An 18,805-nucleotide genomic window follows, 5' to 3' on the forward strand; every position below is an offset into this window, starting at 1 on the left:
AAAAACTTATGGCTAGTACAACTGGTAATTGTATGAACAAGTAAAAACTTATGGCTAGTACAACTGGTAATTGTATGAACAAGTAAAAACTTATGGCTAGTACAACTGTAATTGTATGAACAAGTAAAAACTTATGGCTAGTACAACTGGTAATTGTATGAACAAGTAAAAAGGTATGGCTAGTACAACTGGTAATTGTATGAACAAGTAAAAACTTATGGCTAGTAGAACTGGTAATTGTATGAACAAGTAAAAACTTATGGCTAGTACAACTGGTAATTGTATGAACAAGTAAGCACTTATGGCTAGTACAACCGGTAATTGTATGAACAAGTAAGCACTTATGGCTAGTACAACTGGTAATTGTACGAACAAGTAAAAACTTATGACTAGTAAAAACTTACGGTTCAGCTTCAATTGATTTTAATTTGGCAACATAATTAGATGGTATATAGCCTTCTAACTTGGTAGCTCTTGATCTTGAAAACCACCACTCTCCTTGAGTATCATTTAATATTTCCAAGTGTTCACCTTTCTTAAAGCCCAAATCTTCATCTGTTCGGGCATCATAGTCATACAATGCAACATATATTTTTGCAACACCGCCAAGAGTACAGTCAAAATTCGAAGAAGCTGAGTGCAAGGATGATCCATCTCTTTTTAATTTTACAGCATCATGATGATCATGACGTACATGTCCAAGGGTTTGTATTCCAGGCTTTAACTTGTTTAACTTTAATGTTGGAAGACTGGATTCGAGCTTAACTGGGACTTGCCCAGCGTGTGCATCGTCTTTCTTGACTTTTGTATCTTTTGTATTCCCACTCCCAGAACGATCAAAACAGTTCCCCATGACTGATGATTGAAAGAGTCTTAGTACTACTACTACTAGTCAGCTACAGTTTTAATTTTGAATTTAACTTCCATAAATGTAAGTACTGTGACTTAAGCTTCGTGTAGCTGTGTAAGTTTAGTAATATTCTCTAACTGATAATTTAGTACTAGTAGTAACAAGTAAGCTTAAGACGAAGTACAAAAACAATGATCTATTAGTATTAAAAACTAATTATTCCAGCGATCACATTCTTTCACTTTGATAAACTAGCTTTGCTCAAATGTATATATAAAAATTATTTAATAAATCTTAAAGTTAAATTTAATACAAAAATTCAACGACAGCACTGACAACACCTCGTATCCTAGTGCTGTACGCTAACACTAAGAGTAAAAAGTAGACTAACATTGATGTTTTACGTCAGTGTACAATTTACAAATACATCTCGTACGAAGTATACGCCAAAGTTAGGCCTAGATTATACTCCGGCTAAGCATCTGCGCTACATAAAGTAGTGCTGACACATAAATCTTTATATTCTTTACTTATTTACGGTTCAACAAGTAAACTCGATTCACCAATATAATTATTTTAATAAATTAAAAGTTTTAAGTACAGTTTTATTAAACAAAAACACTAATTTTCATTCTCGTTTTCTTCAATACCCTCGCGAAACAACATGTATGTAGTAAATAGCACCGAACTTTATCGCTAAGATTTACGAAGAATGTTGCGCCGTCTGTTCATATTAGAAAAATTTATTCTTTATTCATCAAACAATGGCGCATACAAATATGTCAAGATTTTTAACGTTGCTCATATATGTATATTTGAGAAGTGGAACACGTCTTACATTCGTTTCTTTATACTTGTATATATATATTTGGCTATGACAATTTATGTTTTGGTTATATGAATTTATTTTTAAAATGTATAAGTAATGTCAAATAATTTTTTACTTATTATCATTTATTTTGATTTAAAAAAGATTTAACTGGGTCTTTATATGTGCTTTAGAGCATTACATTAGCTATTTTAAGTTTGCTGAAAACCTTTTTTGAATATTGTACATATTTTTCCTGTTTATAAATAGCTGATAGCAGGAACCGTCATTTTATTACATGATTGTTCATTAAGCATATATCAAGAAGACAGAGACAAATCATACTTATTCAACTTAATTACCAAAATATTGATTAAAAAAAAAAATGATTAATTTTGGACATGCAACAGAACACTTTATTATTATGCGTTACATGAAATATATTGCGCATGCGTTACTGGGAGATTATCGGCCGCCAAACGGTGAAAACCAACAAATGTGTGATGGGTCATTCAATAACTTAACCTGAGAAAACAGGGTGTACAAGTCAGCTTTGTGCTATTGATTTTCACTTGTTCCACACTTGATAGACCTTATTGGGGAGAAAAACAGACTTCCCAAATAGCTCGCTTACTGAAAAAAAGTAAGTACTAGGTTTTATCTTAGAGAATGCTATTTGACTAGCCTACCATATTGTTCACCATTAAGAGTATTTAAACAAAGTAGATGAATGTTGCAAGTAACAGTATTGTACGAGAGTTTCAGTGCTAGCTTTAATTTTATATTATATATATATATTATTTGACAAGTGGAATAATATAATATCTTTTGTGTTTATTTTATGATTGCTTTAAACATGTTTGTTGAAACGAATTTCAAACCACAAGTATACAACATCTTGAGTGACTGTTGTTCCGAAAAGACGTGAATAGAAAAATCGGATAAGCTATAATAAAGAATAAACCGACACATCTGGATAAAAACGTTGTATTTTTCTTTTCTTTCTTTAGTTTTATTTTGTGCAAAGTTTCTGGCAGGCGTCCTTCGTTAGGCAGTTAAGACCATGTTACATTGTAATTAGACTCAGAAATAATCACTACGGGATTGCGAATTGGGATGGTAACTTGTGCTGTTGTATATTCGAAAGCAAAATACGGAGGTCATATCTCTTTGGACAAAAAAGGTTGAGCTAGGCTGATGTTGTTAATAAATAAAATTTAATTAGCTTGCGTAATAATTATGTCTGTTTTCACTGCAATACACACCGACTTTACTCAAAAAACATTCGTTTTCCTGAATTACTTTGAAACATGGTAGTCAGGTTATTCTCTCTCTCTCTTTGAGTTTAATATGAAATTATCCATTGAATATAACTACAAACTTATCTGAAATTTCTATAATTTGTTTTTAATAAATCACTAATGCTAGTGGGAAAATTTAGTATTGTTTATAAAACTAGGCAGTCAGAGTTCCTCTCTCTTTCAATTTGATATGATATAAAATCATCCATGTCGTACAGAATTCACTTATGGGCATGAATTAATCGGAGCATGTTCCCTGTAGAATTCGAAGAAAACCTGACATTCTTGGAAAGTTTCACTTAACTAAAATATAAAAATGTTACTTTGAAATTAGTACTCTGAGTAACGAAAATAAATTAACTCAAATGTCCTATACCTAAGACATCGAGCATAATTTTTTGTTTTTATTTCGTTAAAAATAATTAAAAAGTACTTTATCACTTCGACAGGGGCATCTCTTCTAAAAAAGATATTTAATATGGATTTGTATTAGCCAAACTAATGGAAGTATAAACTAAACAGACATTTAAAATTAATAAATAAACTTTTTTTCCCATTTAAATAATATAATGGATAATTCTTTATGGTTTTACGAATTTTTAACATTGTTTGTTTTTTGAATTTCGCGCAAAGCTACACGAGGGTTATTCTGCGCTAGCCGTCCCTAATTTAGTAGTGCAAGACTAGAGGGATGGCAGCTAGTCATCACCAGCCACCGCCAACTCTTGGGCTACTCTTTTACCAACGAATAGTTGGATTAACCGTTACATTATAACGCCCCCACGGCTGAAAGGGCGAGCACATTTGGTGTAACGGGGATTCGAACCCGCGACCCTCAGCTTGCGAGTCGAGTGCCTTAACCACCTGGCCATGCCGGGCTTTAACATTGTTACCGCAGGTTAATAACAATAATATTTTTGTTGATGGTTTAAGCTGAATTGTGATTTTTTAATATGTATGACCTAAACATGTTTCATTCCGGCAATATTTTAAATTACTTAAACTGCTATATATATTGTTTTTAAGGTAATTCATTAACGGTAGTGGAAATAGCTAATATTTATTGTTTACTTAAACGTTTTTTGTTCTTGTGGTTTTGTTTTACTAGATGCAACTTGTAAAAAATAAAAGGTCATTACATTAATTTTGGAGAGTCACTTAATATTAGGTATAGCAATAACCCTCATGCCATTCACTCAGGTGGCAAAAAATTTCGCATGCTCCTTCCAAGTATCTCGGAAAAGGGGTGCTATTTATGGTCACACTCAGGTGTACGATGTCGCAGAAATCTATAAAAGGGGTGGTGAATGAGAAATCTCCTCAATTTATTTTTCCTCTTCTTTTATTTTATTTTTTCGTCCACTTGGCCCAATTAGAACGACGACCATTCTACGTACTTTTAATCTTTAAATTCGTGCAGGGTGAAGGAGGATTGCTAATCTTCGAATACCCTTGGTGATTAATAGTGTTTTCTCTAAACTATTAACATTATACCAAAATAACTGTCATAGACATAGATCTCCTCGATATATTGAGAATAGAGGGCCATTCTCCTATATTGAACATGTTGATATCTAGATTTTCAAGGCTTGTTTCGCAATTGCCTGAACACAGAGTTAGCCTTAAACACATCTGAAAAATTAATAATGAATTCATAATATTATTTAAAAGTAAGAAGTGTCCCAGCCAATACAGAAGTTTCAATGCGGCCATTGTAATGCAGGTGTTGTAAAGAACAATCTTACCGAAGCTAATTTAAAAATTCTATTATAAGTATTAAATGAATGTCATTAACAACATTCTCGTTATTATTTCAAAGTTTGGATTACTGTTGGTAAATGCAATTAATAAATTTGTTTAAATCAACGTAATTAATCTTGAAATAAATGTACTCACAACCACAAGGTATGAATATGTAGATCCTGTCATTTGAATAAAATGTAAAACAAGGAGTGAATGGCCTGGGCAACAAACTCATCAATTCTCTGTGATGTGAATAATTATCTCTATGAAAAATACCATGTACTCATTACAAAGAAAGTATCTGATTTGAATAACCAAAGAAAATTCTTTGTCACAACATAAATGCTGCTTTAAAATAATGGTGTTCGATATTTTACAAAGACGTAATCTAATAATGATGTTATTTATAAAACGCATCGAAAACACTTACTGACTAAATACTAATCAATATGTTTGATTCAATCTAAAATAAGGTTAAAACAATAAAATACACACTTTGACCCACGTGATAAAGTTTACTACCCTCTTTGTTATATCAATATTTTTTTTTTTTATTTTAACAATCTAGTTTGTTTTTGTTTTGTTTTCCAGAAGACTTGATATTCAGAAAAAAATTCTGAAATATTATGAACGAAGAAAATGAAGAAGACACTTTGTTAGGAGGTGTTGAAGAAGGTGCAGAACAAGAAGTGAATAATTGTGCAGTATGTATACTAACTAATTCATAGTTATGTAAAGTAGGGTAATAAAATTATTTTAGAAAGTTAGATAGGATCCCATAGAAATACAAAAATATTGAGTAAATATTTTGTTATTAGTAATCTATTTTTCATTTTCCAGTTTGAGAAAAACGTTTGTACTGGAACTAGGCCTAAAGTTCGAAACATCGAAGATACAACAAAACGAAAAAAAAACCACTCGTAGTATATCTCATGAGGCTTCAGTAGAAACTTCGAAGGAACAGTTGAGAGATACAGGAAATGGTAAGTCCACAGATAAAAAGGGAAGGTATCAAACTGAACAAGATCCCTCAAGTATTAGGAAATCACATGATACAAAATGCTCTGGTTTTTTTGGAATTCGTTCATACGTGCATGAATTTTACGACTCCATCATGATTAGAGATCCTCAATTAAACGACGAATTTGAAGATTACGATTTTCGTTATTTGGTTAAGCAAGGAAAGAAATGTCGCAGAAGCTTTTGTTGGAAGGTGGCTTTTTGGTCAGGAGTAATGCTGTTTGTATTTGGATTAATTTTAATATTACTGGGCTACTTAGCACCGGAAAAGAAAGTTGTCATAGGTTACCAAGATAACTTGGAAATTATAGATCGTTCAGCCCTGCTGTTCAACAAGAACTTGGGTCTCTGCAAAGTGATTGGTTTGGTAGTATTTTTTATAGGTTTTATGATAATGTTATCCGTGTTTCTTTTGCCAAAAGTGGTGTTTAGAAACGCAAAAAATGACGATTCAGAAGAAGGTTACGACTTTAATGTAGCATGCTTAGAACAAACAACCCAAGATAAGATTCCAGCTTCAGAAGAATTAACCAACGTTCAACCAAAGCGCAGTGATGGAGATGATGTTATCATGACTAATAAAGGGTTGTGTAAAATACCCTAAGAATCACTACCAAAGTTTAAAGTTCTAATCCCGTATTTATCTGGTTCTAAGTACTTGAATTGATTTGAGATTTATATACAGTTTATTGAATACTCAGTGATGACAAAACATTACACGAGTTATAACAATCAGTACATTTATTTATCCTATTATACACCAATATTGTATTGACTTGTACATTTCGTGAAGTCTGTGTATCGAGTGTTTACCCTACACTTGTAATTAAATTCTACCAACAGATCTCTGGTACTGTTTTATTATCTGACTTTGTTTGAACGTTAATGATATGGTGCGTTTTTTTTTGTTATCGTTTGTTATAAAACAATTTACTGAACTGTGTCGTATAAGTACATATTAAAGAGGGCGTTTTCAACTATGTAGCATCAATAGGAAATTTTAAGACTATTTAAAAACTGTACTAAAATTTTAATTTATTCTTCGCATAATAACTAAAATGTTCTTGCGTGATTAACTAACTATTAGAGCTAATCTAATATAAGTCAATTTTGTATTATTTACAGCTATGCTGTTTCTAGATAGATGGTGAAACATATATATAATTCAGTTAAATTTATATGTACATATTAACTAGAATTAAATTCCTTTAATCATCACTGTTCTATCTGTGTTTGTTGAATTTTTCAAAAACGACCATGCACCAGACTTTAAAATGATAAACTAGAGGAAAGGCAGCTAATCAACTGCCAACTTTCACCAACAAATAGTGAGATTGACCATGACATTATAACACCCCCCACAGTTGAAAGGACAAGCATGTTTAGCTACAAGCTTTGATATTATATGTTGAAATGGTTTAATTAATCACTGGAAGGTTGATAGTCAATATAACACAACAAAAATTTGTTTTTAAGAAGTTGTCGTGAATATAAAACTTCAAACAAAAATTCTTATTGCTGTGGTTGTTTATTTTAAAAATTAAAAAGAAAAGAAAATCCGATGACATTAACTAAGAATGTGTTGCTTTTAAAGAGCCGTTTCATTTGTATGAAATCTTACTCTGTAAAATAAGTTTTATATCGGAGTCGAGACAGTATTCTTTAATATAAAATTTCCTTTTGAACATACAGAAATGTAATCAAACTCGGGAAACCTTAATAAAAATAAAACTGTTTTAACAATTTCAAATTGTTATATCAAGTTTTTACATTTTATGTGGCTTTGAAATTTTATCTAATATTTTTATTTCCATTACGACTTTCAACATGAATTTAAATTTTTTGTAATAATATATTTAACAATGGATACATTTAAAGATCATGTTTAAGAAGTCACTAAAACTAGGATCCACAATTTGTGGTAAAAGGTTTAAAAGACTTCATACATTTTACTCCAGTTTTATGCCAGAATTGTTTTACATCTTTAATACAATAAGACATCAGTTAATTTGTAACAAACATATCAAACTGTTGAATACACTATCTTTTTATTTTAAAACATATATTGTGTCACATGATACAAACACTTGTGATTACCATTCTCACAAAAAATACGATCGTGATGAGCAAAAAAAATTAAGAAACCTAGTAACTTAGTTTTTCTCTTTGATTATTCTTGATATCAGTCTAAAGACGAATCATTCTTAGAATCTTCCTCAAAGTAAATCTCAAACAGTAACAACAAGAACTAACCCATACCTGTTCAGGAACATTTCATTTTGGCAACAATGACAGTAAAGTTATCATGGTTGATGAAGCAGGGTAGGAATAATTTCCTGGAATCCCATTTTCTGATAATTTGTGTTATGTATGATAATTTTCTTAACAATTGGATCCAATTTTCTTTAATCTGAAATACCTAGGAATTAAAAAGATACTGGTAGCTCAGAAGATGGATACCATTCTATTAAATGTTGGTGACAAGCGACTCCCAAAGCACTGTTGACTGATACCATTCATTAAATGTTGGTGACAAGCGACTCCCAAAGCACTGTTGACTGATACCATTCAATTAAATGTTGGTGACAAGCGACTTCTAAAGCACTGTTGACTGATACCATTCTATTAAATGTTGGTGACAAGCGACTCCCAAAGCACTGTTGACTGATACCATTCTATTAAATGTTGGTGACAAGTGACTCCCAAAGCACTGTTGACTGATACCATTCTATTAAATGTTGGTGACAAGGACTCCCAAAGCACTGTTGACTGATACCATTCTATTAAATGTTGGTGACAAGCGACTCCCAAAGCACTGTTGACTGAAATTAGGAATGAAAAGGTGTTCAAACATCGTAGTCATGATGGATGTCACGAGATAACTGTGTTTAAAAACAAGAAACATACTCTTACGGATTTTTTGAGTCGTAAGAAAATTAGTATTTTTGTGCACCTGCAAGAAAAACAGCAGAGGTGTCACAGTAAAGAATAATTAAAGGTGTGAGGTGGGGATCATGAAAGTTTGTAGTGGTAAGTGTGTGGGATCTCCCAACTAAAACTGTAAACTAGATGGCTGTTATACAGTTTTCTAGTTACTAAATAGTAAAATTCATTTTTTTCAGAAAAACGACCGTTTAATCTTCCTTTCATAATCTTCCTTTAAAGACACGTCAGAATCTTGGACTGACTCAACTTTACCTATCTTCTCTACCAACTCAGGTTTAAGTGTTTTATATCAGAACTCTGAAAATCTTACATGAACTGTGCACAGTGTAATTCGAAAGAAAGAGAATTACCATAACATCTGTACGATATCATACAGGTAAACTGTAACCGTCGTTAAAGTCTACTTTGATTTGTAAATATACCACAAGAAAACAAGTACAGATTGACACATGAACCCATCGTGTCTGTCATGAGGAATAACTGGTGGATTCCACTTGCCTTCCTCGACAATGGGATGCAAACCATGAACTATGTGATTCATAGTCAATCATGCCCGGTTTAATTAGAGATGGTAGAGAATTTAGTTATTATCTCAACTGAAATTTATAAGTTTGAAAAATAAGTATTTGATTAATGAGTAGAACCTCAACTGATTAGAAGGAAATACGCTAAAACATTTTGATAACAAGTTGTTTTTTTTCGTGTAAAAAGGAATCGTAGTATTTTTTAAAATATGTCTTGTAAACCGTGACTTCAACTCTATAGGTTTGTTTACAAGATTGGCCACTCCCAGCAGCTTTACTGAAAATTGTAACAATTGGTTTTATTATTTGAAACAAACTTATCACATTATATTTTAATTAGTTAGGTGTAGCTAAAAAACAGGCAAATCATTTTTGACTTCTACTTTAGGAAAATTACAACTAGTTAGTACAGTGATTAGAATTTTACAGAGAAAAGCCGTATGCAAATTCAGACTTTTTTTTTTGTCTGAAAAATAATTTGTATAATTATATTTTGTCTTGCCAAACAACCTGTTTCATTCACACCCTACAAGATAGTATAACACAGCCCATAATGTTACAGAATGACATCTGAGATGGTATAACGCAGCCCATAAATGTTACAGAATGACATCTGAGATGGTATAACACAGCCCATAAATGTTACAGAATGACATCTGAGATAGTATAACACAGCCCATAATTTTACAGAATGACATCTGAGATGGTATAACACAGCCCATAATGTTACAGAATGATTTCTTGTGAGGTACTATAAAATATAACTGTATGATTACAAACAAAGTGTTCAGTAATCCTGCGTGTTACTTCGTATTACGAACTTGGTCATTAACCCTTAATAGTTTCATGTATCCCAATAACTAAAATCTAACCCGAACTTGTTATGGTCAAGCATGTTTTTGTTCAAATAACATTCAACATGATGGTGTTAAAATAAATTATTTCAGTTTATTATCCGAACTGTCGTCACACGATTGCAAAATACGCAATTTATTAACACAGTTTAAACATATATAGTCGTGTCGCTAGGCCTATAATTTAGAATTTTTTAATAATCACATGGAATACAATTTAATAGGACTTCTCCTTACTCTTAAAATTTTAGATGTTATCTCTTAGGCCTTATTTATTTATCCATTCCTGCTACAGCCAGTCTGTCAGCTGCTTCATTACCATGGATACCACGATGACCTCTGACATGTATCTACAGAGAAAAAAAACTTTAAGTTTACAATAAAGAATTTTTCTTAGTCAACTTTATTCAGAACTAACACCAAGAAAGATGTTTCTAGTGTTACGAAAATAAACTTTAGTAGATTTAATATCTAGTGTGTAAATTACATCCTCGGGGATTGTTGAAAGAAAAAAATAAATCAGTATTAGCAGAAAAAGAAACCAAAATATAACCACAACTCTTCACCGAACACAAATGTTAGATTAACATGACAGAATTTATCAGGTGATGATAACGTAACTTGTTTAAATAAAACATCGCTGCCTGCTTGATTAACATTTATAATGATGACACTATCTGTGTAATTAAAATGATTTCAACTGCTTCCCGATGATGATGATGATGACACTTAACAGAATAACCACAATATATAAATAAATATGCAATAACTGTATATTAAAGTGGTACAGAATGAAGAAAATAGTACTAGCCACAGAAGTAGGAAGACACCTATTATTTAGGTGACATCAGCTGTACGAGTATGATGTATAACCTGAATAATGAAGGTTACAATAATTAATTGACTTATTTCACAGTCAACGTGTGATCATTGTTTTGTACATACATGTATAACCTGAATAATCAAGGTTACAATAATTAGTTGACTTATTTCACAGTCAATATGTGATCATTGTTTTGTACATACGATGTATAACCTGAATAATCAAGGTTACAATAATTAGTTGACTTATTTCACAGTCAATATGTGATCATTGTTTTGTACATACGATGTATAACCTGAATAATGAAGGTTACAATAATTAGTTGACTTATTTCACAGTCAATATGTGATAATTACTTTTTTACATACAATGTATAACCTGAATAATGAAGGTTACAATAATTTCACGTTTATATAAAACTGATATACCCATTTGACATTAAGCCCCTTCAAAACTTCATCCAAAGCTTCAAAGTCTTCCTGGTTCTTAACACTTTCTCCAGTCGTTAATTTCCAACCGTTACGTTTCCACTTTTTGATCCACATGGTAATACCTTAATTAAATACACACAGTAGCCTCATAGTAAAATAAAACTGACACTGTTATATCATGAAAATCTTTTTATCAATGATTAACAAAATATAAAACTTTTTTTTTTTTTATCAGGTTACGAAGAACAGTAGTTTTTAACAAACTGAAATTATTTCAAAAAACATCAAAGGGTAAAGTTTTAACAGTTATCTGTTTAAAGTAGTCAAGAGAGAGAAACTTAATCTAATAAAATAACGTACACAACACATACTAACGTACACAACACATACAACTTAGTTTCATGAAAGCATTTCAACCCTAATTTAAAATTGAAATACCCGTTTTATAGGTTACTCTTATACACAAATAAAGATGTTATGTAATATACCAACTGTTATTCCAAGTTCATCTATAACTAAGTCCAGAAATTCTGTGTATTACATCAATAGTTACAAATATTTTGCTACACCCCTCCCCCCTTTGAAGAATCGTTTTCCATATGCCTCCATTCTTTTGTACGAAACATTTATTTGAATAAATTCTTTGGTATTTGAAGGCATATTATTGTTTCAACAATATTTTACAGAAACAATCTGAAACTAGTGAGGTCCTCATACTCCCCCCAGGGGAGCACACCCCATACTTTGAAAACAAATGGAACACAAAGATTGAGAGTAATTGTTAGTAATTACATTAAAGATTTTTAGCAGCTCTTCTGGTAGAACTGTAACAATACAAGTGTATTCTAGCAATACAATTTCATTGGAGGAAGAGTAAAGGTTACCTTTAATAAGGAATGCACTATCTGTATAAAGAACAAGGTTTTTCAGCCCAAGTGACTGAGCTTGGTCCAGTGCCCGAACAGCAGCCTAGAGACAGAAGAACAAGACACATTAAGCTAACAGTACTTAACACAATATTTTGAACCTCTAGCAGCCTAGTATCAGAGAGACAGAAGAACAAGATACATTAAGGTAACATTTTCATTAGTTCAACTGTGATGGTGGTAGGGGTTATCGCAGACCGGAGCTCTATCTGACTGTACTCGCAAGTTTCATAGCTACGACTTCTTACAATCAGCATAACTGTTCTAATTAGAACAACATAAAGAGACCAGAGTCTTAAAATTTTATAAAACTACAGAGTTATGTAACATACAAGTTCTTTAGCTAGCTGGAAAGTGGAATAAAATTATAAATCCACTTTCAATGAAGGAAAGAATATTAGATATATCGCATGCTGAAGCTTGAAAAGAACCTCTCTGCTTTAAACAGCCTAAAATTGAGTGTCACATAGTCAAACGCATATGTAGATAACTACAAGTATTATCTACATAGCCCCATGAGCTACAGAAAACTCACTAGCTTTACCAGCCACTTGGAAGTGACTACTAACAAGATTGGGTTTAATAATTTACATTTACAGATTACACGTGCATAACTTGCTGATCGACAGAGGTGATACACAAAAAAAAAAGCCCTAGCACAGAGACTAACATTTTGTTCAGTTCCACATTCAATTATTTCTCCATTAAAATGTTTTCAAGCATGTTTTTGTAGGTCTAAGGTAGTTATAACTGTCGCACAAAATACCATGTTGGACTAAAGATGGCACTAGAGATATCAAAACTAGTTTCTATTTAAATTTGGTATCGTTCCGTTAGTACGGATCTTAACTTTATCGTATATTACTTTACACTTTTAAGTTATACACTACAAAAAAAAGATATAAAAAATATTGTCTAAAAAGACAATATAAACTTTTTCTTATACCCCCCCCCCCAATAATACTTATGAAAATTAAACTGGGGGTTTTCATGATTCACCGAGAGTTGGTTATCAATATTAAGTGCATATAATGTCCTAGACACTTTTCTGAAACTCGACAAGTTGTTATGATTTCAAAAGAAAAATTGTACGACCTTAATTCTTTTCAATAATTGATAGTTAGAAATGTCAGATATCATTATAAATATCACCTGCCACTTTTGATATTAATAATTAGAGGACGTTCCCATGATAGTCAGGGCTCTTCCCCGTCATTAAAGAGACTGACATTAGTGGGGCCAGCACTTACAATATATTTTAGTTCATTTTTCACATCAAATTTTACCGTGGAGGGAGTTAATTCATCTATACTGTTATGTAGCTTCTACTAAATCAAAATTTTGCTGTTCATGGGGTAATTTTTATTACATAGAGTCCAATGTTTTTTTTCATCTATTCAAAAAAATGTTCATACTGAGGGGGGCCTTCATTGGGAAAAAAGGGATCTAACATCACCAAAACACACCTCCCTCTTCTGACAGCCTTGATCACAGTGAGATATAATAAACATTTTTTTAAAGAGTTGGGCAACAAACACAGTAAGGCAAGGAAAGGTTAAAGGAAATACTAACACAGGAAGAGGTTAAGGCAGATGGTCGGGAAGAAAGACGTTCACGCTGATAGTCAGGAAGAAGTTAAGGTGAACAATCAGGCAGAAAAATGATAAGGCGTATTTGATTGACATCACAGCTGAGAGTCAGAAATAACGATCCACTACTCAGAACACTACTGATTCGAGTTTTTATTTCTATCTGAAGTTTAAGTAAACAGCAGGTTGAGGAAGTAGCTCAAAATGCTCAGAAATAAACATTTTTATAATATTTAATGTTGTATTAATTTCTATACAGTGTATACTATAGGCTCATCCTCATGAAGATGAAATAAATAATAAGATACTTCACTTAATGGATAATTTATGTTTTACTTTACTTAAACTAGTATTTATGTTTACATAAAAGGAATCAGTCTAAGTCGAAACATAGACTTACATGTATTTCAGCTCTGTTGTTAGTCTGCCTTCCTGGGAGTCTTTCACTTACATTTCTGAAACAATAGAAGTGAAATTAATAGTACTTACAAGGTTTACTTACAATATGTTTTAAAACAGTTCTATACCTATTTACATGTACAAACCTGGTTCACTAAGTTAACACTGTACAACTTGTCAGAAGTATGTGACATGTCCCCATACACAAATTGAAGAATTTTATTAAAATAGTGAAGTGATCAAAGAAACCATTTTTTCACACACTTTCAGGCACCAAACATAGAGCATCTACACGCTTTCGGGCGCCAAGCATAGAGCATCTACACGCTTTCGGGCACCAAGCATATGTGCTAATACAATAATATATTAAACAGTAAGAACTTACTTCACTATCTAATTAGGTTTATGTTTAACGTATCCAAGTCAATCTAAGAAATAATATATATATAAAAGTGAAACTGTATGTTTGTCTGTCCACTAATAGGTTAGAATGGACTACAGGTCACACAACAGACGTGGTAACATTACTAGGGTAAGGAAGTTCCAGTCTCTATCCGACCAGACAAACTGTCAGAAAATTATTATTTTTTCTTTACAATCTGAATAACACTTATGATCGATTGCTCTCAGACGAGTTATTTGATTAGGGAATGTTGTTGTATAATTCAAAATATTTAAAGATCTCTTTTTAAACTCGGAATTTCAACCTTTTCTACTCGTGCAACACGTGTGCTTACATCTACAAGCACATCAATTAACAATGGAAGAACACAATGCGAGACAGCCAGTTTCAAATAACTATCTACATCACAACTAAAACTTATAAACAACTCTTGAAATGATTTGGCCTAGATATGAAAGAAATAATAAAATTAATTTTTAGTTGTATTTCAACACTAAGAAAAACAAAAATATCCAGGTTTAGACGGTTGAAAAAACACACAACATTTTATTTACAACGTTTGAACATTTCGGAATACCTTGTAAAAAAAATATTTTGTCAATTGTCTTCATCTTCATTATTATACTCGGGTGTATTTCAACACCATGAAAACAAAAATACTTGTGTATTTCAAGGTTATGATTTAAGAATATGAAACTTGATTTATATTGTGCGACTAAAAATGGTAAACTACATTTTATTCCTCTTAAAATGTTTTGACAAAAGTTGAATAACTTTGAAATTTTGATTATGAGGCAGTAGAACCATATCGATTCCCAATAGAAGAAACATCCAGTATTGAACGACTACTACATCACAATTAAACAAATGTATAAACAACTCTAAAACTGTTTTACCTATATCAACCATACTATACCACCGTGTAGAGCCTTAATAAATTTGATACGGTTTTCACGCTGATACCCTAATCAATCAGAAGCCTCTTAATCTCATCAAATTTTAAAAACCTTAAAATATTTAGATGTTTAAGAATAAGCTCGTTACAATGTTCATTTTCATGTAATAATAGTTTAAAACTTATCAAAAAGTTTTAATGTAAAGAGATCAAATAGGGTTGCATGGACTTTGGCAAAACATCCTTTTTTTAACTCAATATTCTAATCCAGTGCGCTAGGATGCGCACGCGCACACACACACACACATATATATAATAAAAGGTAACTGTACGTGCAAGAGGCTTAAATTCTGGATATATCTGCAAGTAAATGGCTGGCATTCGACTGGACGTAGAAGATATACAGAATGGATATACTTACAGTGGATGGTCAGCACCCCAAAAAACCCCTATTCCTGCTCTTGCTCCACGCCGACCATTTGAACTACATGCTCCATCTGTATAAACATGTACCAGTTCATCTGGATCTGGAAAATCCAGAAGTAATTATACTGACATCTGTCACATAAACTTGCATAGGAATATATTAAGTTCTCTTTAGAAAAATGTCCAAAGACGATTAGGTTCAACAGTGGAGGAAGAACAACCAGATATTTACAGTTAAAAGGAATACAACGACGTTAAAATCATTAAACAATGAATAGTTATTAAAAACAGGGACTATATGTCACACAACAGACATGGAAACATTACACATAGGTCACACAAAATAATTATATATTGTGTAATGATTTTAATGTTGTATTCCTTTTAACTCTAATTAAATGTTTGACAGGAGTGTCGTTTTAAATCATTTAACAGTCAGATATTTCTTCAATCATAGTTTATATGTTAAACATGTTATAATGTGAAAAACAAAACAACGTTTGAGTCTCACAGAAAACTATTTTATTTTATTCAACAATCATTCTGAAACAAAGAAAAAGATGTTTACGGAAAGAAGAAAAATGGGTTCTCGTTCCACGGAAAACAACAATGAAAGACAGACGCTTTCCATGTTTATTGTACTAGAAAGAAACAATGGTATTCAGTGAATCTCCTTATTTGTCAGGAATTTAATATTTTCTTTTAAACTTTTCTTCACTCTTGTTCTGTAGAGGTCCACATATTCAGTAAGTTCATTTTTTTGCCCATTTTGTGTGTCTGTCTACTAACTTGAACAATCTGAAGTTTTGTGTGCCTGTCTACTAGCTAGAACAATCTGAAGTTTTGTGTGTCTGTCTACTAACTTGAACAATCTGAAGCTTTGTGTGACTGTCTACTAGATTGAACAATCTGAAGCATTGTGTGTCTGTCTACTAGCTTGAACAATCTGAAGCTTTGTGTGACTGTCTACTAGCTTGAACAATCTGAAGCTTTGTGTGCCTGTCTACTAGCTTGAACAATCTGAAGCTTTGTGTGCCTGTCTACTAACTTGAACAATCTGAAGCTTTGTGTGACTGTCTACTAACTTGAACAATCTGAAGTTTTGTGTGTCTGTCTACTAGCTTGAACAATCTGAAGCTTTGTGTGTCTGTCTACTAGCTTGAACAATCTGAAGCTTTGTGTGTCTGTCTACTAGCTTGAACAATCTGAAGTTTTGTGTGTCTGTCTACTAGTTTGAACAATCTGAAGTTTTGTGTGCCTGTCTACTAGCTTGAACAATCTGAAGCTTTGTGTGTCTGTCTACTAGCTTGAACAATCTGGTTTAGATAAAAATAATTGGACTGCTACTAAACACCAAAACTACATATGTATTAAAAGGAAGTAGCATCTTATAGTGGTCAATAATGCTGCTATAGAAAGTTATAAACTAGAATAATAAATAGATAAAGTTCAAAACTGATTTAAAAAACACACACACTGCATAAAGTAATAATACTTGGTTAAACCACTGTCATGGTTAATAGCCTTTCCAATCATATAAGTCCAATTATTTATTAGTTATTTTTTTATTACTAGATACTAAGTGGTTTATGTTCACTGTTCTCTTCAGGAAAGTCCCATGAAAGACTGTTTGTGATGGTAGAAGCCAGGATTCATTTCTGAATCATCTTTTCAGAAAGGCTTGAATGCTGTCCATTGATCCAGTCTTAAGACTTTCCAAAGAGAAAACTGAGGGTGTGAACAAGACAGTTATGTAAACTAGTTCATAAAATTCATTTTGGTACTGTTAGAAAATTCTCAAAAAACATTTTTTGTTTTTTAAAATACTTACTTAACTTCAAACTTTCAAGGCTTACCCCTGGTGGCAAAACTCTGCGACGTTTTGTTGGAGGTTGTACCATTTCTGTAACACAGATTTCACATTTATATGTACTTGTAAAGTAGTTCAACTGATTTAAATATCTGTAAACTCAATGAAATATTTCGTATCTCCTTATTGGCTAATCTTCCTATTTCATCTTGTTCGTGACAGTTACAGCTACAGAGAACAAACTGCAGAAGAACAGTTCTACAGCTTTAACTGACTTAACTCTAAATTGTGATTCAGAAACACCAACTGGATTAATCACATTAGAAAATATGTAACTCAATTATCCTATTATCTTTCTTTTAATAAACTAAGCCTATGAATGAAAATTAAAATACAATAATACACATTAATGTAAAACAAAACAAAACAAACCAACAGAGCCAATACTGCAGTTTTCAACACCATCGAATGTGAGATCAATAACATCACTATTTCGTTTCTTGTTGGCGGGTGTGGTGACAGCGTTGCTCCCATTCAGATTCAAAGGAATTTTAAAACTTGAAACAAGTTCTAAAGCTTTGCCTGTTGAAAGAGGAAACCGATACTTTACTTGGGTAAATAATAAGTTATACTATACAAATTAGTACACTGTTTTATAAACTTAGTACACATTTAGCTTTAGCCAATAACAGACGTGTATAACTGGAAATAACTTGACGTTATTAAATACATCTATCGAAAGTGATTTATGAAACATCATAGGATATATGGGGTAGAAAAAAAAAAGAACTGGAAAAAATATATACAAACATTTCATCTGACAAACTGTAATATTGATACTAGAAGCTATGTAATCAGTGAAAATATATATGTACATTTCATGTAACAAACTGTAATACTGATACTAGAAGCTACGTAATCAGTGAAAATATATACAAACATTTCATGTAACAAACTGTAATATTGATACTAGAAGCTACGTAATCAGTGAAAATATATATGTACATTTCATGTAACAAACTGTAATATTGATACTAGAAGCTATGTAATCAGTGAA

At 32.0% G+C, this 18,805-nt stretch overlaps 3 protein-coding genes across 5 annotated transcripts in view; 1 reads left to right on the forward strand and 2 right to left on the reverse strand.

Annotated features, from left to right (window-relative positions):
• Positions 1 to 1,486, reverse strand: part of LOC106468049 (tyrosine-protein kinase Src42A-like) — a 27,425-nt gene extending 25,939 nt beyond the window's left edge. Inside the window, 1 exon segment of the mRNA XM_013928446.2 lies at positions 405 to 1,486. Within this exon segment, the coding sequence (XP_013783900.1) occupies positions 405 to 853 (449 nt within the window). The 5' untranslated portion in view covers positions 854 to 1,486.
• Positions 1,487 to 5,548: 4,062 nt separating this feature from the next.
• LOC111087922 lies at positions 5,549 to 6,566 on the forward strand. Its single transcript, XM_022396353.1, has one exon. The coding sequence runs from the start codon at positions 5,817 to 5,819 to the stop codon at positions 6,324 to 6,326; it is 510 nt and encodes a 169-aa protein (XP_022252061.1). The 5' UTR covers positions 5,549 to 5,816; the 3' UTR covers positions 6,327 to 6,566.
• Positions 6,567 to 7,509: 943 nt separating this feature from the next.
• LOC106468051 (ribonuclease H1-like) overlaps positions 7,510 to 18,805 on the reverse strand; it is a 15,701-nt gene continuing 4,405 nt past the window's right edge. The window contains exons 3-10 of one of the 3 annotated variants that reach the window (XM_022396359.1): positions 18,181 to 18,330; positions 17,770 to 17,841; positions 15,934 to 16,039; positions 14,216 to 14,270; positions 12,185 to 12,269; positions 11,298 to 11,422; positions 10,284 to 10,396; positions 7,510 to 8,491 (exon numbers count right to left, since the gene is read on the reverse strand). In XM_022396359.1, coding sequence (XP_022252067.1) covers positions 10,319 to 10,396; positions 11,298 to 11,422; positions 12,185 to 12,269; positions 14,216 to 14,270; positions 15,934 to 16,039; positions 17,770 to 17,841; positions 18,181 to 18,330 — 671 coding nt within the window. In that variant the 3' untranslated portion in view covers positions 7,510 to 8,491; positions 10,284 to 10,318. Of the gene's footprint in view, positions 8,492 to 8,520; positions 8,545 to 10,115; positions 10,397 to 11,297; positions 11,423 to 12,184; positions 12,270 to 14,215; positions 14,271 to 15,933; positions 16,040 to 17,769; positions 17,842 to 18,180; positions 18,331 to 18,805 lie in introns of those variants that run through there. The other 2 variants (XM_022396358.1, XM_013928449.2) reach the window with 2 other exon arrangements.

This window comes from Limulus polyphemus, unplaced genomic scaffold (genome assembly GCF_000517525.1).
Source record: "Limulus polyphemus unplaced genomic scaffold, Limulus_polyphemus-2.1.2 Scaffold2849, whole genome shotgun sequence".
Lineage (NCBI taxonomy): Eukaryota > Metazoa > Arthropoda > Merostomata > Xiphosura > Limulidae > Limulus > Limulus polyphemus.

What these genes read in the sequence shown, in the direction of transcription:
- LOC111087922 (XM_022396353.1), top strand. Translation starts at nt 5,817, where the DNA reads ATGATTAGAGATCCTCAATTAAACGACGAATTTGAAGATTACGATTTT.